Source organism: Aplidium turbinatum, chromosome 2, assembly GCF_918807975.1.
Source record: "Aplidium turbinatum chromosome 2, kaAplTurb1.1, whole genome shotgun sequence".
In the NCBI taxonomy this organism is placed as follows: Eukaryota; Metazoa; Chordata; class Ascidiacea; order Aplousobranchia; family Polyclinidae; genus Aplidium; species Aplidium turbinatum.
Window position 1 is genome coordinate 16,445,326 of NC_137473.1, and position 17,331 is coordinate 16,462,656.

General features: G+C 35.5%; 1 protein-coding gene across 1 annotated transcript; it reads left to right on the forward strand.

The window, feature by feature from the left end:
• Positions 1 to 4,016: 4,016 nt before the first annotated feature.
• On the forward strand, positions 4,017 to 10,185 carry LOC145788373 (uncharacterized). Its single transcript, XM_082600145.1, has 8 exons — positions 4,017 to 4,041; positions 4,114 to 4,484; positions 5,371 to 5,483; positions 6,307 to 6,410; positions 7,413 to 7,506; positions 8,077 to 8,222; positions 9,168 to 9,404; positions 9,905 to 10,185. The coding sequence occupies exons 1-8, from the start codon at positions 4,017 to 4,019 to the stop codon at positions 10,009 to 10,011; spliced, it is 1,197 nt and encodes a 398-aa protein (XP_082456271.1). The 3' UTR covers positions 10,012 to 10,185.
• The last annotated feature ends 7,146 nt before the right edge of the window (positions 10,186 to 17,331 follow it).

The window sequence follows — 17,331 nt, forward strand, 5'->3', positions numbered from 1 at the left end:
ACAACAACGCAATTATAAGACGAGATTAGGATGATAGTTAAATCTATATGCGATCTGAGTCTTTTTGAATACGACGCTTTACTATGTCAGCCATTCTGCTCGCTTTTGACTTAGAGTCAAGTTAGACAATTGAAAAGGAATAAAAAGTTGTTAACTCAGCGAAAGGGGGAATGCATCATAGAAGGGTGAGAACAATTGACTTAGATAGTGACTGATGCTTTTTATGCAAATCTTATGAGATTTTCTGGCAAGTGTAAAATTATGGACTGTTACATCGGATACATCAATCTTCAAAGTTTTGTTACTGCTGGTGTTAATATAGATAAATTGCATAAGAAAAACAAGTCCATGCCTTACATAAACGAAAAACTACAAATTGAATGCTTGTAAAGCGTGAAGTCATCCGAATGACACTCGCTGGTACCGAGTCAGTGAATCACAGTAAAAGCATCCAGGTGCAATTTGAAGGCTTAACAAAGCCAACCTTCATTTAATCACATGTAAAAAATACAAAACAATCCACAAAATAAAAAGGTTATCTTAAAAATACCATATAAAATTAATATTAAAAATACCAAGAAAAATATCTGGAACTTGTATCTGAAAGTGCTGGACCTGAAGTGTAACTATTACCACTTTGAACAATGTATCTCTTGTAGCACATGCCGCAAAAATGATAAAAGAGTTTGCAGAAATGTTTTGCTATGCTCCACTTTCTCCCGAGGCAAACGTCAGGTTTAACATTTCTACCAGTGCTTCAAAATTTTGAGATTAGTAAACATGTTTTTATTTTCTAAAGTTTGGACGAAATGGCGTCAAATTTTGTTTTTGTTTAGTTATACAAATAGTGCTTAAAATTCTTGAAAATTACAGTACCTAAGAAAAATTATACGTCATTAGTTGTTAGGCCAACCAGAAAACATTGCTTAACTTCCTTGTATTACTTAAAACTTTATTCTCGTTTCTTCCTGGATGAAGCAAAAATACCTAGATTTTCTAAGAGGTTCTTGACCATTGTATTCAGATGTCAACAGGGTATCCAGAATTTGTAATGTTTAAGATATAAAAAAAAACAAACGTCAGTTTGCAATCAAGTGGCAGCGACATGTTTACTCCAAGTTGCTGGTCCATTGTTCTGCCACGTTCACAAGCGATGGCCGAATAGAGTCCTATTCTTGTAGAAAACACTTAAATTCTGAGTAGAAATCCGTACTAGTGAAACAACAATCAGTTGGTAATTGAAACAAGTGCTCGATGATCATATGACGTTAATAGGGTTAATAAGTGTTACAATTGTGTGCTTAGCTAAGGAAAGGAAGCAAAAGTTTTTGCTCGAAAATACTTTCTTGTGACCAAAACAGTGAGTTTTTATCAAGACATGATTTTGTACAGCATTGCTTTGTGAGCATTTAGACCAGTGTTTCTCAACCTTTTTTGGCCCAACGCCCCCTTCATTAACTAGCAAAATTTTACCGCCCCCCAACAAAAACGATTAGACCTAATTACAAAAAAATGAAAAAAAAAATACTATTAATACTACAAAAGTGCTTAAATGCCAAGCAAAAAGCCAAGCAGAATGAATTACATCAAATATAGGCTAGTTATCAGTCTCTAAAACCCTTACAGCCTGTTTTACCCTAAAAAGGGGGATCATCAGAAGGTCCTTATTCAAATAGAATTACATTTATATTAGAATAAGGACCTTTTGATGATGCCCCTTTTACAAGCTTTTACAACCTTTTACAAGGCGAAACAAGCTGTAACAATTTTAGAGACAAGTAACTATATTTGATGAAAAGCAAATATATATTTGCGAGCATGAAAACAATACAGGCCTACTGGTAGTCAATGTGAACCTTGGGCTTGGTGAGAAAGTGCCAGTTTTTTCACATCTGGTGTAAAGCCAGTGAGGAACATTCGAAGATCACCTCTTACGGATATGTCAAGTGGGTTTTTCTGTTTGGTAGGTAGCAGAACAACACAGCTGAATCCCTTTTCCACCAGGTATGAGGTAGGAAATGCTACCACGAAGATACGAGCTCTTTGACGAAATCGTTACGCTGGGCAGTAGATGGTTTAAACCAGAATGCCTCCTAATAATCAAAACGCCCCTCTAAAGTCTAGGTAATCATACCGCCCTCCTACAAAATTAAAACGCCCCCCGGGGGGCTTACCGCTCCCGTTGAGAACCACTGATTTAGACTATTCATTACATTTTATATTTTCTTTAAGTTTCAACAATGGATTTATTAAATTGGATTTGGGTGCTTTTAATTTTGTCAGCAACATTATCAATTCAAGGTAAATATTTTTTATTTAACTGCTCATATTTTTAACAAAAAAATGTTGAATAACGTTGCAATAATGTTGTTGTACAGTAGACTTCAATAAGTTGTTGATAAAAATATTTTTTTGCTTTGAATTTAAATTTGGCCATATGCTAGTAAACAAATATTTTACCAATCACTCTATAAAAAGTTATTGAAGTTACAAAACTTTATTGTTATTGAAGTTAAGAAAATTGAAGAAAAAAAGTTATTGAAGTTACAAAACTTTTTATTCAATAAATTCCATAAAAAAGAAAATAATATCGTGTAGAAAAGTAAGAATATCTGCCTACAATGCAGTACAACTTTCAAATCACTTTATTTTATTGTGATAAGTTGTTTACTGACTTCTGGCAACTGTTGTACAATAAATAATATGAATTAATTTGTGATTTGACGCAACTTGACAATCGCATATTTGTGGTCTAAAAGACACAGCAACTCTTGAAATAATGTAACTCCTGAACCTCTACACCTGCATTTTAGTATCACTTAGTATCTATATTATCACTTAATAAAAAAGTAGCCTATCTATCTCGCTATTTAACTATAACACATTCGATTTAAGGTATTTTCAATACATATTTTTTAGTTGCTTTGCAATCCACCATAAATATCTACCATTTTTGAAAAGTTTCAAAATGATTGCAATACTGTAGTTTTGTTTGTCGTACCCAGGCTTACGCCGGTGATTGAAGGTTTAGATTAAGTGGACGGGAAGGCAAGGAAACCCGTCTTCGTGTCCACCTTCAGGCATGCCTTTATTTGTCCTGCCAAAGACACAGCCGCATGCTCTTGAGCGGTGTCGAGCCGGCGCCCTTTCAAACGTCATTCCAGGGCTCTCACTACTCGGCAATGCAGCCGACGAATACTGTAGTAATGATAACTATTGAACCCAACAACAAAACGAATCGATCCGTCTGCTAAATGCCACGTTCCGGTTTGAGCAAAATTAAAATTTGGCGCTCAACAAGATTGCTGCGAAACCGAAGCATTTTTTGCTGACAACGATAAACTAAAGTGCTTCAATTTGATTATTGCAAAAAGCTATTGAAAAATTATGTTTGCTAAATACAGTCTGAGTTACAAAACAAGAACCATAAAAGAAATTTTAACAGACAATTTTCTCACAGTACACCGCCTCAAAGGGATGCAAAAAAACATTTTTTTTGTAAAATATATATTAAGGTTAACTAAAAACTGTTTTAATGTTAGATAATCTTGATTAAAATGGCAGGGTTAATCTCTTCTTGTTCGACGCCACAAAAAATTAACAAAACATCCATATCATTGTAAAAGAATTGTAGTCTACCAGTATTGATTGGTTGATTCAAATCTTTATCCTCGACTGACAAAGCCTATGATAGGTTATTTCAATATTCTTGGCAGTTTCACATAAAGATAGCAACAAGATAGCAACTTGACATCAAGCTAGCAACGTCGGACATACTGATGTAGAAGGGAATAACTTAACATCTGTCGTTGTGTGAGCATTTGGTCAGTTTATTCTACTGTACTTACTACTACAGTTGACGGAAATGCCTCAAAAATGCCTTGTTTCATTTGTTATTAAACGTTGGAGATCAATTAAACTGGGTTTAGGGGTCAAAATTTGCGAAATAATTACAGCGAAATAATGAGAAATAATGCGAAATAATGAGCGACAATTGCATAAAATTGCGAGTAATAATGGCCTTCAAAAACATTGTCAGAAGTAAGTTAAGTTTGTTATGCCAATTACTGTACCCGCTTAAAATTTCGTTCTAACAACAACTTATATTTGCAGGCCAAGATTATGGCAATTATGATTATGGAAATGGCCAGTATGGAGGCGGTGAAAACGCCTATGGAAACTATAGCGGTTACTACGGAGGTTACGGAAACTACAGTGGATACTACGGAGGATACCGAAACTATACTGGATACTACGGAAATTATAGCAATTATTACGGAAATTACAGCTATTACGACACGAATGGGACATACTCAAATCCCAATCTCCAACGATTACCCGAACCAAATGTCACAGTACTGACCGAAACAAGTGGGGTCATAACTTCTCCTGGTTACCCCAATGAAGATGACCCCAATTCCACCTATCCTTCAAATGCTCACTTTGTTTGGTACAGGGAAGGAGAAGATGACACCCTTGTGCAGGTATAAGTTTAAACAGTGTAATATGCCACTTTCTACTTTTTGATATATCGAAATTCGATTTTTATTGGAACATTTAAGTCATTCGCTTATTCATTAATTCTCGCAAAAATGTGACTGCAACGAAATTAAGTGATAGTAGTTGCTAAAATATGATTTGAATGCTTTCCCTGTTTGATTTGTGTGAATTCAAGTGTGTGATCAGTTTTTGACTTAGAAAACCATCTTCGACATCTGAGGCATCCACTTGACCAGTCCTGCACCTATTCTAATAGTGTGGGGTAAATTCGACCCTTAGCAGAAAAAGTTTATTGTCAAAATTTTAAAATAACAAATTTCAAATTTCCGATGTGTTGAAATTTTTAATATGCTTTTAGAAACATGGCTGTAATCAATTTAAGACCAAACTTTCAATATAATATTTTAGACTTAAATGGATGAATTGGTTGTAATCATGGCCACGATCGTAATTCATGTAGCTAAGATACGTTTGATACTGTTTAAATCGTTTTTCAAAACTCAGAAAAAGACACAAAATTCAAAATGGGCAGCTGTGTGCCATATTTTTTATATTAATTTTTTTACTTATTGTATGAATCGAAAGTGTGTATCGGATTATCGTGATTTTTTAGCCTATTCAATCAGCTGGCGAGACAGCAGGAAAAAGGACTAAGAAAAAACCGCGTGCATTTTTTCAAAAAAAAATAGTATTTTAATTTGTTGTAAAATTAGTGGTTCATATTTTCTTTTATCTAAAATAATTTTTTTAGTAAGAATTGCGCTTTATATAGCCAAGCTTTTTTGAAAATAAATAAGTATACTTTCATTGTGTTTTATCTAAAATCACTTTTTCCGGGTTACTCATAAACACCTAAACTTTAACGTTTAGTTCAAAATCTGGGATCTTGGGGTTGAAATTGGTGAAGGAAACTCCAACGTGAGCTGTGACTTTGACTACTTGAACGTTTCCATTACATCGATTGGATGGAAAAGGTATTGTGGGTAAGTGCCTATAGCAACAAAATCTATACATTTTTCAAGTGTCAATTAATGCTTCTAGTTACTGAATTCTTTAAATAGACAACTAGTTCGATTGTTGGAGTAGAATTACACATTACTTTTTGCAAGTGCCTGTTCAATATCTAATTTAAACGCGATGGCGTGTCTTCGTCTCTGCCAGCCTGCCAGGTTGAAACTGGTTTGATTGGTTGGTTTTGAATCTTTATCCTTGAACTGACAAAGCCTTGGTAGACCATTTCTGGTAGATTTGCATACTTGAAGAGGCGTTTGACGCCGGTCCGGTTACCGAAATAGGCAGAGTGAAGTTTTCGATTGTTGAAGTGTTGTTTCCGGTGAATTATTCCATCCATTAGGTGCCGCTGAATAAAGAGCAGTCATTAGAATGTCTTGCTCAAGCGCACATCCCGAGAGCCGAACCAACGCCGCTTGATCTTGAAGCATCTTCGTTCACGAAGTCATGCGCTAACCAACTGAGCTACTGGGACAGAAAAAGTGGCGAACAGAAAAAGTGCGGTTCTCTTTTTTTCAAGACGTGTCACACTTTTAATAAATACAAGCCCATATCAAAAAAGCACTGGAATGTGAAACGCTATCGTTTTCTTCTCTATTCGACAAAGCCAATAAGCAATTAAAAGATTTTAATCGTGTTTAATGGGTAGCATAACTTTTATTTTCGTTTTTAAATATGCAGCAATACATCGTTAACAAATAACTGTGAGTCTTTATTCGTGTAAGTTAAACCTAAAACAAAAACATTTGAGATAGAGTACAAATTATCTTGATGACAACTTTGTTTCCATCTTAGATATGTAACTCCACCAGATGAGATCCAGGGAATGGGAACTTTACGCTTGCAGCTTGTCAGTGATGCCACCGCAAACTTTTGGGGTTTTACATCATCATACAGAGGTGGGAGTAGTGTGATGTCAAATATTTGACATCTACACCATGAAATATATAATCAAGATCAAATCTGGACTTGCAGATAAAACTTTTCAAGCACAGATGTTGTGACACGGAGTGCCCGCTTGAAAAAAGTTGTAATTTTTAACTCCGCCGCTTAAAACGAGAAGATCTGCCGCTTTGAGTAAAATCTATTGTGAATGCAATGGTTTGGTTTTGACAAAGCCTCTGATAGGATATTTCTGGCAGTTTAGCATACTTGTAGAGTCTTTGAACCACTGGCGCAGGGTCGGTTATGGAGATTGACAGATGGAAGATTCCATAGTTGTTGAAGTGTTGTTGTCTGTGAGTTATTCTATTCACTAGGTGCCGCTGAATCGAGAACAGTACTGAAATGGGTTGCTCAAGTGCACACCCCGAGAGCCGAACCAGCACCGCTTGATCTTGAGTTGAGCGCGTAACCAGTGCACTAACGGGCTAGTGTTTGCCGCTTTTGACGTCAACCGCATGAACTATGACTCCACGTTAACTGTGATTGCTATGGCCTACTGTACCATACATTTCTCAACTTGTAAAAACTTCAATTTACACTGAAAACTAGCAAAGAATCTGATTAATTGTAATTTTTCACCAGGTGCGATTTAAGCGTCGAACGAATCTTAGTTTTCCACACATCGCCTGTTTAATAATCATGTTTTTTTTTAAATCATGATAAGCTGATCAAACTGCTGTTTGTTCAATACAGATTTTTTATTAACGAGCATATTTTCAATAAGGCATTTTTGCTTGAGTAATTTTACACTTATACTTCATATTTGTAGCAATCACTTGTAGTGAGCTTAAGTGTTAAAGCGCTGTTTTTCTTATCTGGGCCACATTAACAGTTAGAATAGTAACATTGAATTTTCAACCTGCAAAAGTTACGTAGAATCGTTGCAGTAAAGCTCGACTGGCCATTGTGCTCTGTCTTCAACTAACCTTCGTTTTTTTTTTTTGTATATTTTTCAGTGGTTGAAAAATTCAACCCTTGCGATCCAAATCCTTGCGGAAACGGGAAATGTACAGTAGAAGAATTGCTTCCTACTTGTGTGTGTGAAGCTGGGTAAGTAGGCTACTCTGATGTATGCCTGCATATTGTAATATATAAAGATTCCTGATTGAGGTCACAATCAATCATTTAGGATACAAAACACTGATGACAAACATTTTGTAAAAGGTATTTGTACGATTGGTGTATGATCTAGCCAACCTCTTTCTTGTTATTATTTCATATTTCAAACAGTTTGATTTTACCGTTAGTGCTGTAGGCCAGGTTCTCAAATTGCGACGAGCTGTCCCATCGTTCAAAGATTCTCAGGCATCGCGCAGTAATTTTAGCTTCGTATCTACAGTGAACACAATATCTTATGTTTTATTTCAAAGGTTTTGTGGTTTTAACTTAGTTTAGTTAATTAGGTCTACTGTATATCTTCAGTACTGTTTGCTAAACGCCGTTAAAAGTATTGGAACATTTGCAGCCTAAACATATTTTTGAAAGTGTTGGTTTCTTTTGTTGCTAATTGTCTGTGTGAATAAAAAATTTTATCACTAATTTGTATTAATAGATACATACCACAACGTCATTAGACATCAAAAATGATCTAAGTCTTCTTCATGATATTCTTTCTCGCAGATACACCGGAGAGCAATGCACGATAAACATAAAGGAATGTGAATCTGACCCTTGCGAAAATGGTGGAACGTGTGACGAAAAAGGTCAAGTGAATTCTTACAAATGCAGATGCACTGAATATTATCAAGGAACTCATTGTGAAACAGGTATGGAAACCTGTCAAAACTGTGGCAAAACTGTTTTTTTTTTAATTAGTTTTCTTGGTTTGCCACCAGCCCACCACCATCACGAACGAGCATAGAGGAATTTGTATGTGTTACTTTGATATGAAAAACTAAGACATTAACAAAACTAAGCGATTTCTGAATTGTGAACTTTTTTTTTAAATCCAAAAATAAAAGTAAAAATAACAACAAAAGCTTGTATTGTTTTGTTTTCAAAAAATTGTTCCCAAATTATGCTCATGTTTCACAAATAATGTAAACTTATGAAAATAACAAAAAATGTAGTAGCATCTATACCAGCATCTATTTGTAGTGAAAGCACGTAAATTAGACTAAGCAGCGACATTCTTTCGAACTATCTTTCAGCTTAGTATAGGCTACCAAGCTGTAAAACTTAATCAACTTTTCAAACTTTATTTACAAAATGATTAAATGAATAGTTTGTTAACAGCTTTCCAATAGCCAAATGCTAACGAATTGTGAAGCCTATTAGGTGATTCTTTGATGTTGAAAATTTTGATATTGCACCAATCGAGTTTCTTGAGTGATCTTCTTCTTCTCTCGTTTGACTTGTAGCAGCTTAGATTGGCAATGCCTCCTCGTGCAGCCAAGATACGGTAGTTGGGTCCAGTTGTCGAATACCAGTGATTCCACTTGGGGGTCGTAAGATGGAACATTCGTGGAGTATGTGTTGCATTGTTTGTTCTACCGCTCCGCAGACACATATCGGCGAATTATGCAACCCCCACCTAAACAGATTAGCTCCAGTACAGTACTTCTTGAGTGATGAAAGTATTTGATGACATGTTGCAAAGACATCAGTGGAAAAACAGTTTTTTGTTGCATTTTGACTTATTTAAATTCCTTTCTTGCAACGTAAAGTACATAAATATAGTTCAACAAAACAATAAAAATTGCATTTTGCAGCGAAGCCGCTCCCGTGTGAAACAACTCCATGTCAAAATAATGGAACGTGTGAAAATATGGGAATCAGAAGATTCAGATGCTTTTGCGCAGAAGACTACAGCGGCGTGAGGTGTGAACGATATAAAGGAGAACTCATTGTACAAAAGCCTGCTCAAAATCCGCAAAAGCCTAGTGACCCGTTCGGTGGGTTAGATGACGGAAAGCCCAATACAAAACCAAAACAGCCCAATTCAAAAGGTAAATAGGCTACTTCAAATATGCTCAAACATTTTACTCAATAAGTGATAAATATGTATATATAGTGAAATAGACGCTGATGTCTCTCAACCTCTGCTCTGGTTCCTCAATATTATTGAGGATGAAATGTTATGCAAGGATCTTTTATTTAAGATACAGCCGAGTCGAACAATTAAACATAATAAGTAAATAAAGTCAGTCAGGTTTTGAAACTTTATAATTTATTGATAAAGCTTTCGAATCGTAAAGGTGGCTTCTTCAGTATCTTATTTAAAAAGTCATTATATTTCTGAGTCATTCTATTTTGAGTTATTCTATCTTATTCAATGCAAGTCATTCCGTTTGAATGAGATATTGAAGAAACCTCCTTTAATAAGTTCAAAACAGATAAGTTTAGATTTTTATACAGTACTAAAATTAATTAAACTGAACGTCTATTTTCATACGTAATATGATGCAATTGGCCTACTTCTGTATAATGACTATTATCTCTGTCTCAGGGGCAAAAGAAAGCAAGAGCAAAAAACCAAAGTCTTCTGCTACCTTGTGTCAGCCATCATTGACGACGATTATTTCAGTGGTTTTGCTAATCATTACAACACTTTAATGCAGTCATCATCAACTCGGTTTGTAAGCGCAAACTGTAGGTGTGATGGTCGCTCAAATGGAAATGTCAGAAGTTATACATTACTATATATCAAGATATCAAGAGCAGAAGCTACATATTATAAAATTTCTGGATCTACAGATAGAATCTTGAACGTATACATTTGAAAATGATTTTTAAGGATCTATAGTTGGGTTTCGTTTATGTTTTTTTTTTTTTTTTTTGTATCGTGATGTGTTGTTTTTTTGGAATGGGAGTTAAATTATTTGCTTTATCTTCAGAAGGTTCAACAATGTAAATTTTCTATGCTTTTACTTTCGTCAACCTCAGTTTAAAGTTTTAATGGTAAATTTATTCCAACCAGCTACAGTATTTTTAATTCAAGATATGTGCATTGTTATTACTGTTGATTTGTGATTTTTCCAAAATCTTGTTCATTTAAACTCTTTGGTGATATCGGTTGTTCACTGCTACTCCTCAGCTTCTAGATTTTGCTGACTATAAGTGGTCGATGCCAAAAATAATTTTGTGTAAAACGCAAACGGATTACATCCCTTGTAAGTGTAATCTACCCAGGGGTGGAAAAAACTCTACTTGAAAACTTCTAGTTCAGAGTCTCCTACCACCTTGTATGTCATTTACTATTTTTGTCAACAAAAATGCACCGCTAGTCTGAATCTTCAGCTTCTATACCGTTTACCCTGGAAAAGTCCTCTGATGTAATTTAACAGAAAAAAAGCGACAAATGTTGTTATTTACTGCCTATTATCCTAATGTTGCTTAAGCTTTTACTTGGTCTTAAATGAAACTGTTCGTCGTTTTGCAAGCTATTCTATGACGATTAAATATCAGAGATGAAAGAAAAGAATGAAGAATGAAGGATTGTATATTGTAATAATTAATGAAGATTTCAACTCGGTACTTCACTTCAGCGCACCACCTAATCAACTTGGATATTTCCAGAGTGTGTTTTACCATTTTTAGATTATTGTTTTCAATTTGTTTACCATTTCTTGTATGTGCTTTTTATGATGATTCTACGGTTTTGTTTTTGCTGTTTATTAGCCTTTTTCCTTGTTTCCACCACTTTGAAATCTGCAACCATTTCTCGTTTCTTCTTCAAAATGGTTAAAAAATTATCACCCACAATCTAAAATAGACAAATAAAACTTAACAACCAGACGGCATTTAACATAATAACATGAAAATAAATTAAAAATTATAGACGTTTTCGGCCATACTCATGTTAACCCTTTTCAAGTAACCAACTGACTGGTATTCTTTATAAATTGAAATTACAGATTTGGTCTACATACTCAATAATTGAAAAAAGAAACGCATAAGAATTAAACGGCAAGGCAGAGGGGAGGCAAAATCAAGTGACGCTTAATTGCCTAGGAAAAAACACAAATCAATGAAGCAAATTAGCCTACGTGAAGACATTTAGCAGATAGGAGGCGCCTGCTGCAAACAGCTGCCCATTGAGGCGAGGATTGCAAGATTTTATGAGCAAAACCTCGTGGATTTATAGTATCAAATTTGGTGAAACATTTACATAGTTCCAAAAGACTCCAGGGATGGTTTATTGTTTGAACAAATCTGACAATTGAGTATATGATCTTTAATGGCGCTTTTTCTGTTGAGAGCAGTTTAATCCAAATGCTCCCTCACTCTTGTGGCCAAATGTCGTGTGGACATACCAATGTATGTGCAGTCCGCGTCATCATCCACGTTTTCATCCGCGTCTTGAAAAGGGCTAACATGAGTATGGCCGAAAACGTTTGTAATTTTTAGTTTATTTTCATGTTATTATGTTAATAAATGCCGTCTGGTTGTTAAGCTTTATTTGTCTATGGTTAAAAAAATCACCTCTCTACCAAAATTGTGTTACAATTTAAAATGTAATTTAAAATCTCAGTAACCAAATCACAGCTTTAAACGTCTTGTATGAATAACCACAATGATTCAACATCCATGCCCTCCCTGAGAACACGCCTTGCATTCCTTAGCGGTGCGACCACCACTGGATAAGAACTCCTGCTGTAAAGTAAACCATCTCTACATTCGGTAAAGACTTACAAACTTGCATCGATATTTCAAAGAGATTATAATTGCGCTATGGTTTTCAAAACATAAAAGTGATTAAATATAATGTAATAAGCATAAACGCTTTTTTAAAAACAAAACGTATGGCATCATCAAAGAGATGCCATTGTTACCACCTGTAAAGCAATAGCCACATTTTTGGGGGCTTTAAAGAAAAATTCAAGAGCAAAAAATTGGGATCAAATCGCTTCATCAGAAAGATACCAATAGCCGTACCAGTAGCTTATCTAGCTGTAACACACAATTATATATACCTTTTTTTTTTTAAAATTTTGTTATTTTCAGTATGCCATAAAATTACCGTTTCATTATAACTTACCCTATGAAGCCTGCAATGGATTTGCAATAACATACCAAACGTAAACCTTTGCGTTGATATCTTGCCGTTTGGTTGAACTGGCACCTCTTTAATCTTCAGTCCACTTTACCCACTTGTTTTTCTGTTTCAATCTCTCTCCTTACCTGCTCAGTGCTAAGTGATAAAATCAAATGATATCTTACTTACATGTTACAATTGAGTGTGATCTTATGGTACTTTATACTGTTACCATTGTGTGTGAATGGATCTCGTCAAATGTCTATTATATATCTTCTTTCATTAACATTATCTCACGGTATCAGTGTGAAATAGACGAAAATATTTATAGTTTGATGAATATGATTTTTCGAATAAATACAATTTTTAAGTGTGTCCTACGACTTACTTGAGTTATGTGATGCATTTCTGTTTATGTACATATTGCCCCGTTTTGCTGTATTTTTTCCTTTGTTGAATATGACTGGTTTACGTCTCAGAGCAATCGTTTTCATGTTTTCAATCGTTTTCTAAGAAGTAGCGGGTAACGGAATGCAACTGAAAAAAAGTAGCGCCTCTTCCGCTACCGCTACTTTGAAAGAAAAATAGCGCCACTACTGCAGCCGCTACTCCAACTAAAAAGTAGCGCCGCTACCGCTACTTTTACCAAAAAAGTAGCGCCGCTACAAAAGTAGCGCGCTACTGCCTATCTCTGATAAGGGCCTAACCCAAAACAATGCAGGTTCAACAATGCGCTATATACAAGCATTGGCCATCTATCTCCACGATTTAGACTTTTTAGAGTTTCCTGTTTCCGGTATTGCTAGGGTTAGCCTACATAATATTCACGTGACCTAAACTACCGAAGGTAGTCACGCAAACTTGAACAACTGTTAAACAACATAGGCCTACATTGAACAAACAGCAATAATTCAAAATTAAAAAATGCCTCAAAAAAACTTCATGGCGTTGCTTTAACTCTAGAAATCAACTTTTGGTATTTAGTCTATAATACTCTACATATCCGCCCGGATAGCTTAGTTGGTTGAGCGCCTTAATTTGTAGGCTACACGAAGAAACTTCAAGATCGAGCGACACTGGTCAAATTCTTGGTGTCTGCGCTTGAGCAACGCATTTCGAAGACTACTCTCCACTCAGTCGCACCTAGTGGAAGGTATAATTACAGACAGCACTTCAACAAGCGGACACTTCACTCTTCTAATCTCGGTAATTGGGCCTGCGTCTGTAGTTCAAAGCCTCTACAATCTGCAAGTATGTGAAACTGCCAGAAATAACCTAACAAAGGCTTTCTCAGTCCAGGAATAAAGATTCAAGCCAACCAATCATTAGCCTACAGTTTTATAGCAACCTCTCATTTATCGACACAATAGATCATGAAAACTGTGGACAACAGACAACATTTTAATTGCAAAAGAAAAGTTTTTCGGTTTTGATGCTTTCCCGAGCGTGATATGAGAAAACTACAAATGTTTAAGCTTCTATTACGAATTTTTAATTTGAAAATAAATATTAATTGATGTTAATCGGAATAACTTTATCGAGTTACTGAGTCTTGAAGTAAAATTCGATCAACAATTTTGCATTGTCAAAAAATAAACATAGCAGACATCTTTCCATTGCGTATTTTATATGAGAGGCTTAGCTTTCTTGTTTTTCATGGATAGTTTCAAAGATAACTTCGCTTGAACTTGTTAACATATTGGCGCTCGTTTGTATGAGACAAATTTTCAAGTTCTAGTTGGTTGGTTGGTTGGTTGGTTTTGAATGTTTATCTTCGGACTGACAAAGCCTTGATAGGTTATTCCAGGTATCTTCGCATACTTGTAGAGGCTCTTGACGCAGGGCCGGGTACCGAGATTGACAGAGTGAAGTTTTCCGATTGTTGAAGTGTTGTTGTCAGAGAATTATTCCATTCAATTAATATCCTGAACGCGTTGCTCAAGCGCACACCCCGAGAGTCGAACTAGCGCCGCGTGATCTTGAGCCGGGCGCCCACTGAGCTAACCGGGCGGATTCTGACATGTGTAATTGTGTAGCATGCCAGATCACGGTCAGAGGTGTACAAGAGCCGAAGTTTTGGAGTATTTACGATCTGGAGTCTCGTGTTTCTTCCGGAATTGGAGTGGAGTGAGAATCTGAAATTCTTGTAAAAATTAGGAGCAGGATTCGAGCCAGATATTGATTTTTTGACAGTTGATACTTTTAGCATACGAATATTTATGCTGTAATCTACTTGGCGCAGCTGTTATTTGTGTGTAAACTACTTCTATGATTTTCTTTTCCGAGCAGTAATGTTTCATTCAAAAAGACGTTTTTCTTGTTATGACAGGTGATATGGAAAGTATACTAAGTGTTAGGCTAATAGTAGACCTATAAAGAACCTGGATTGAGGTTTAGACTATAATGGTTTGTGTTTGGAATCAAAGTAGAATTTAAAGTCACTATTTCCAAAATATTTGGAGCAGAATTGGAGTTTGAAGTTTGAAGGAGTGGAGTTTGAAGTAATAGACTTTAGAGTCGGAGTGGAGCAGGAGTCCAGAACACCCGACTCCGCACACCTCTAATCAGGGCACCTTCGTACCTTCGTTTAATGTTGTAGCTTTGCCAGATACTCACTAGCCTACTAGAATTTTCCAGTATTGCTCTAAAAATGTTCTGAAAGTTTATTTGATTGACACCGTGCTTTGATAGAAAAGTTAAGCAGTTTCTCTACATTTGTAGGGCCAAAGCTGCTATTTTTTCCCAATATCAATTTTATTTTCCAAATGGCTTTCAAATTTGTCCTAATTAGAGTCAAGGTTTTCTTATCTGACAGCACTGCACAGTAAAAGCGATTTATTCGTTTGCAGGAACATTTGCACTGGAATTTAAAAATTTGAGCCGACGCTAAAGAATTCATTGGTAGGTGTCTATAGCAATCCTGGTTTAATTTTCATGTTGCCTTGATCAAATTGAAAATCTACAAACCAAGTTTTATTGTTCGACACTTCCAGTATGTCACCTAAGTAAATTATTCACTGTCATTTTGACTGTCTCTAACATACAATTGATCAATTTACGACTACACACGCGTTTCAAAGGAAATTTTACAGTTTACAATTCCTTCTATGGCCAGTGTTGTTGTTGGCTTATTGGTATATAAATGTTTTTGGGACAGCAAATTCATACTGGGACTGGGGACAGTTTACTTTTGGTAAACCTTTGATCATATGATAAACATATCATCATTTTCAGCCTATGGTAGCCCACTGGTGGGCGAAAATTCCCCTTTTCTTGCAATCCAATCGGTCGTGTGCTTTTATGTAGCCTACCAGCAGTTTGTACAGTTTCACATTCTTTGTCAATCTGCTGGTCTCTCCATCTGCTTTTTGGCTTTCTTCGTTTGCGTTTGTTTTCCCAGAGTGTCCAAGCTGTTAATTTGTTTGTCATAGTTAGGAGAGATGTTCCACCAACGGACAGGGTATACGACCAACGGACCACCCTTCTATTTCTTAAAATAAAAGTTGGAAGCACGAAAAATGTTATTGTGGTATCAAGATTAACCTTTTTGGGTTTGGAAATCTTCCTTGCGGGGACCTGTGATTTTTTTTCATATTGTTATGAAGGAAAGTATGTTTTACAAGGTAGAAAGTAAATTTTGAACATTTTTTTTCTGCAATTTTTTTCACCCATTGGTTTATTTTTTCAAGACTATTTTTTGTTTGCTGATTGCTTATTCATTGATTAATGAAATTGCAATGAGTTAAATGTTTAAATTTTATCCATCATTAAACTAGGTCATAAAATCCAAGAACTATCATGTATCTGACCAACGGACCACCCACCTGTTTGACCAGTGGGTCACTAGCTAATTGTTCAACAACGTCTTTCTTTATGTAGTCAGACTAAACATGTCAGAAATTAAAACAACTAGCAATAAAACAGGGTTGTTTACTTTTGAAAATCTCAACAAAGTTGTCGAAGATGTTTTGAAACAAAATATTTCTGTTCGAAACTCGGTGAAAAAATATGATATATCACGAACAACGTTGGCTGGTTATGTTAAAGAATGAATCAATGGATAGTGAGAAAACTACTGCACCAACACCCGTGGCATCTACAAAACACCTGTCTCATAGCCTATCTTACAGTTTTCTGCAACTTTAGAAAAATATGAGATTTAAAAAGAGTAAAATAAACACCAAAAAACCTTGAATCTCATATTATCAAATTGAATTGAATATGAAAATATGAAATGAAATTTCATAATAAAAGCATGTTTCTGGTGCTTGTTGCTTATGTTGTTGTGTTGTTTGTATGTTGTTCGTGTATTAAATAGTCCAAAATAAGCACCAGTGCATCAGCTTTTTGCCAAGTAGAAGTGACCCGTTGGTCGAATAGCAGTGGCCCGTTGGTCGTATAGGGGTTTGACCAACGGGGCACTTTTTATTATCATTTAAAAGTTATTTTTCGGCAGTTAGTAGTTGGAAAATTAAAAAAAATTTTTGGCTGAATATACCAGGGTATGTAACCTACTGTTATGCCAAAAAAGGAGGATGCATGACCTTTGTATGGAGAGAAAATAACAAATATGTGAAAAATGACCCGTTGGTGACACATCTCCCCTACTTACTAGATATAAATAAAACAAACAATGAAAATAAATTACTCGACAGTGATATGCCATTTTACAAAAGTATGTTTCTGGGAATGACTTTTTTCTCATTTCTTCTAAAAATCAAGCTCTTGGCTTAATTGAGAAAGTTTATGTGTTTAATCTTAAATTAACAGTCGAGTTTTAAAAAATGTATTATAAGAAATTTTCATAGAGTTCAATCATGAAACAACGCTTCTATTGCTATTGGCAGTGTTGGGCGCGATAACTCATTTTTCAGTTAAGCGATAACGATAATCGATAA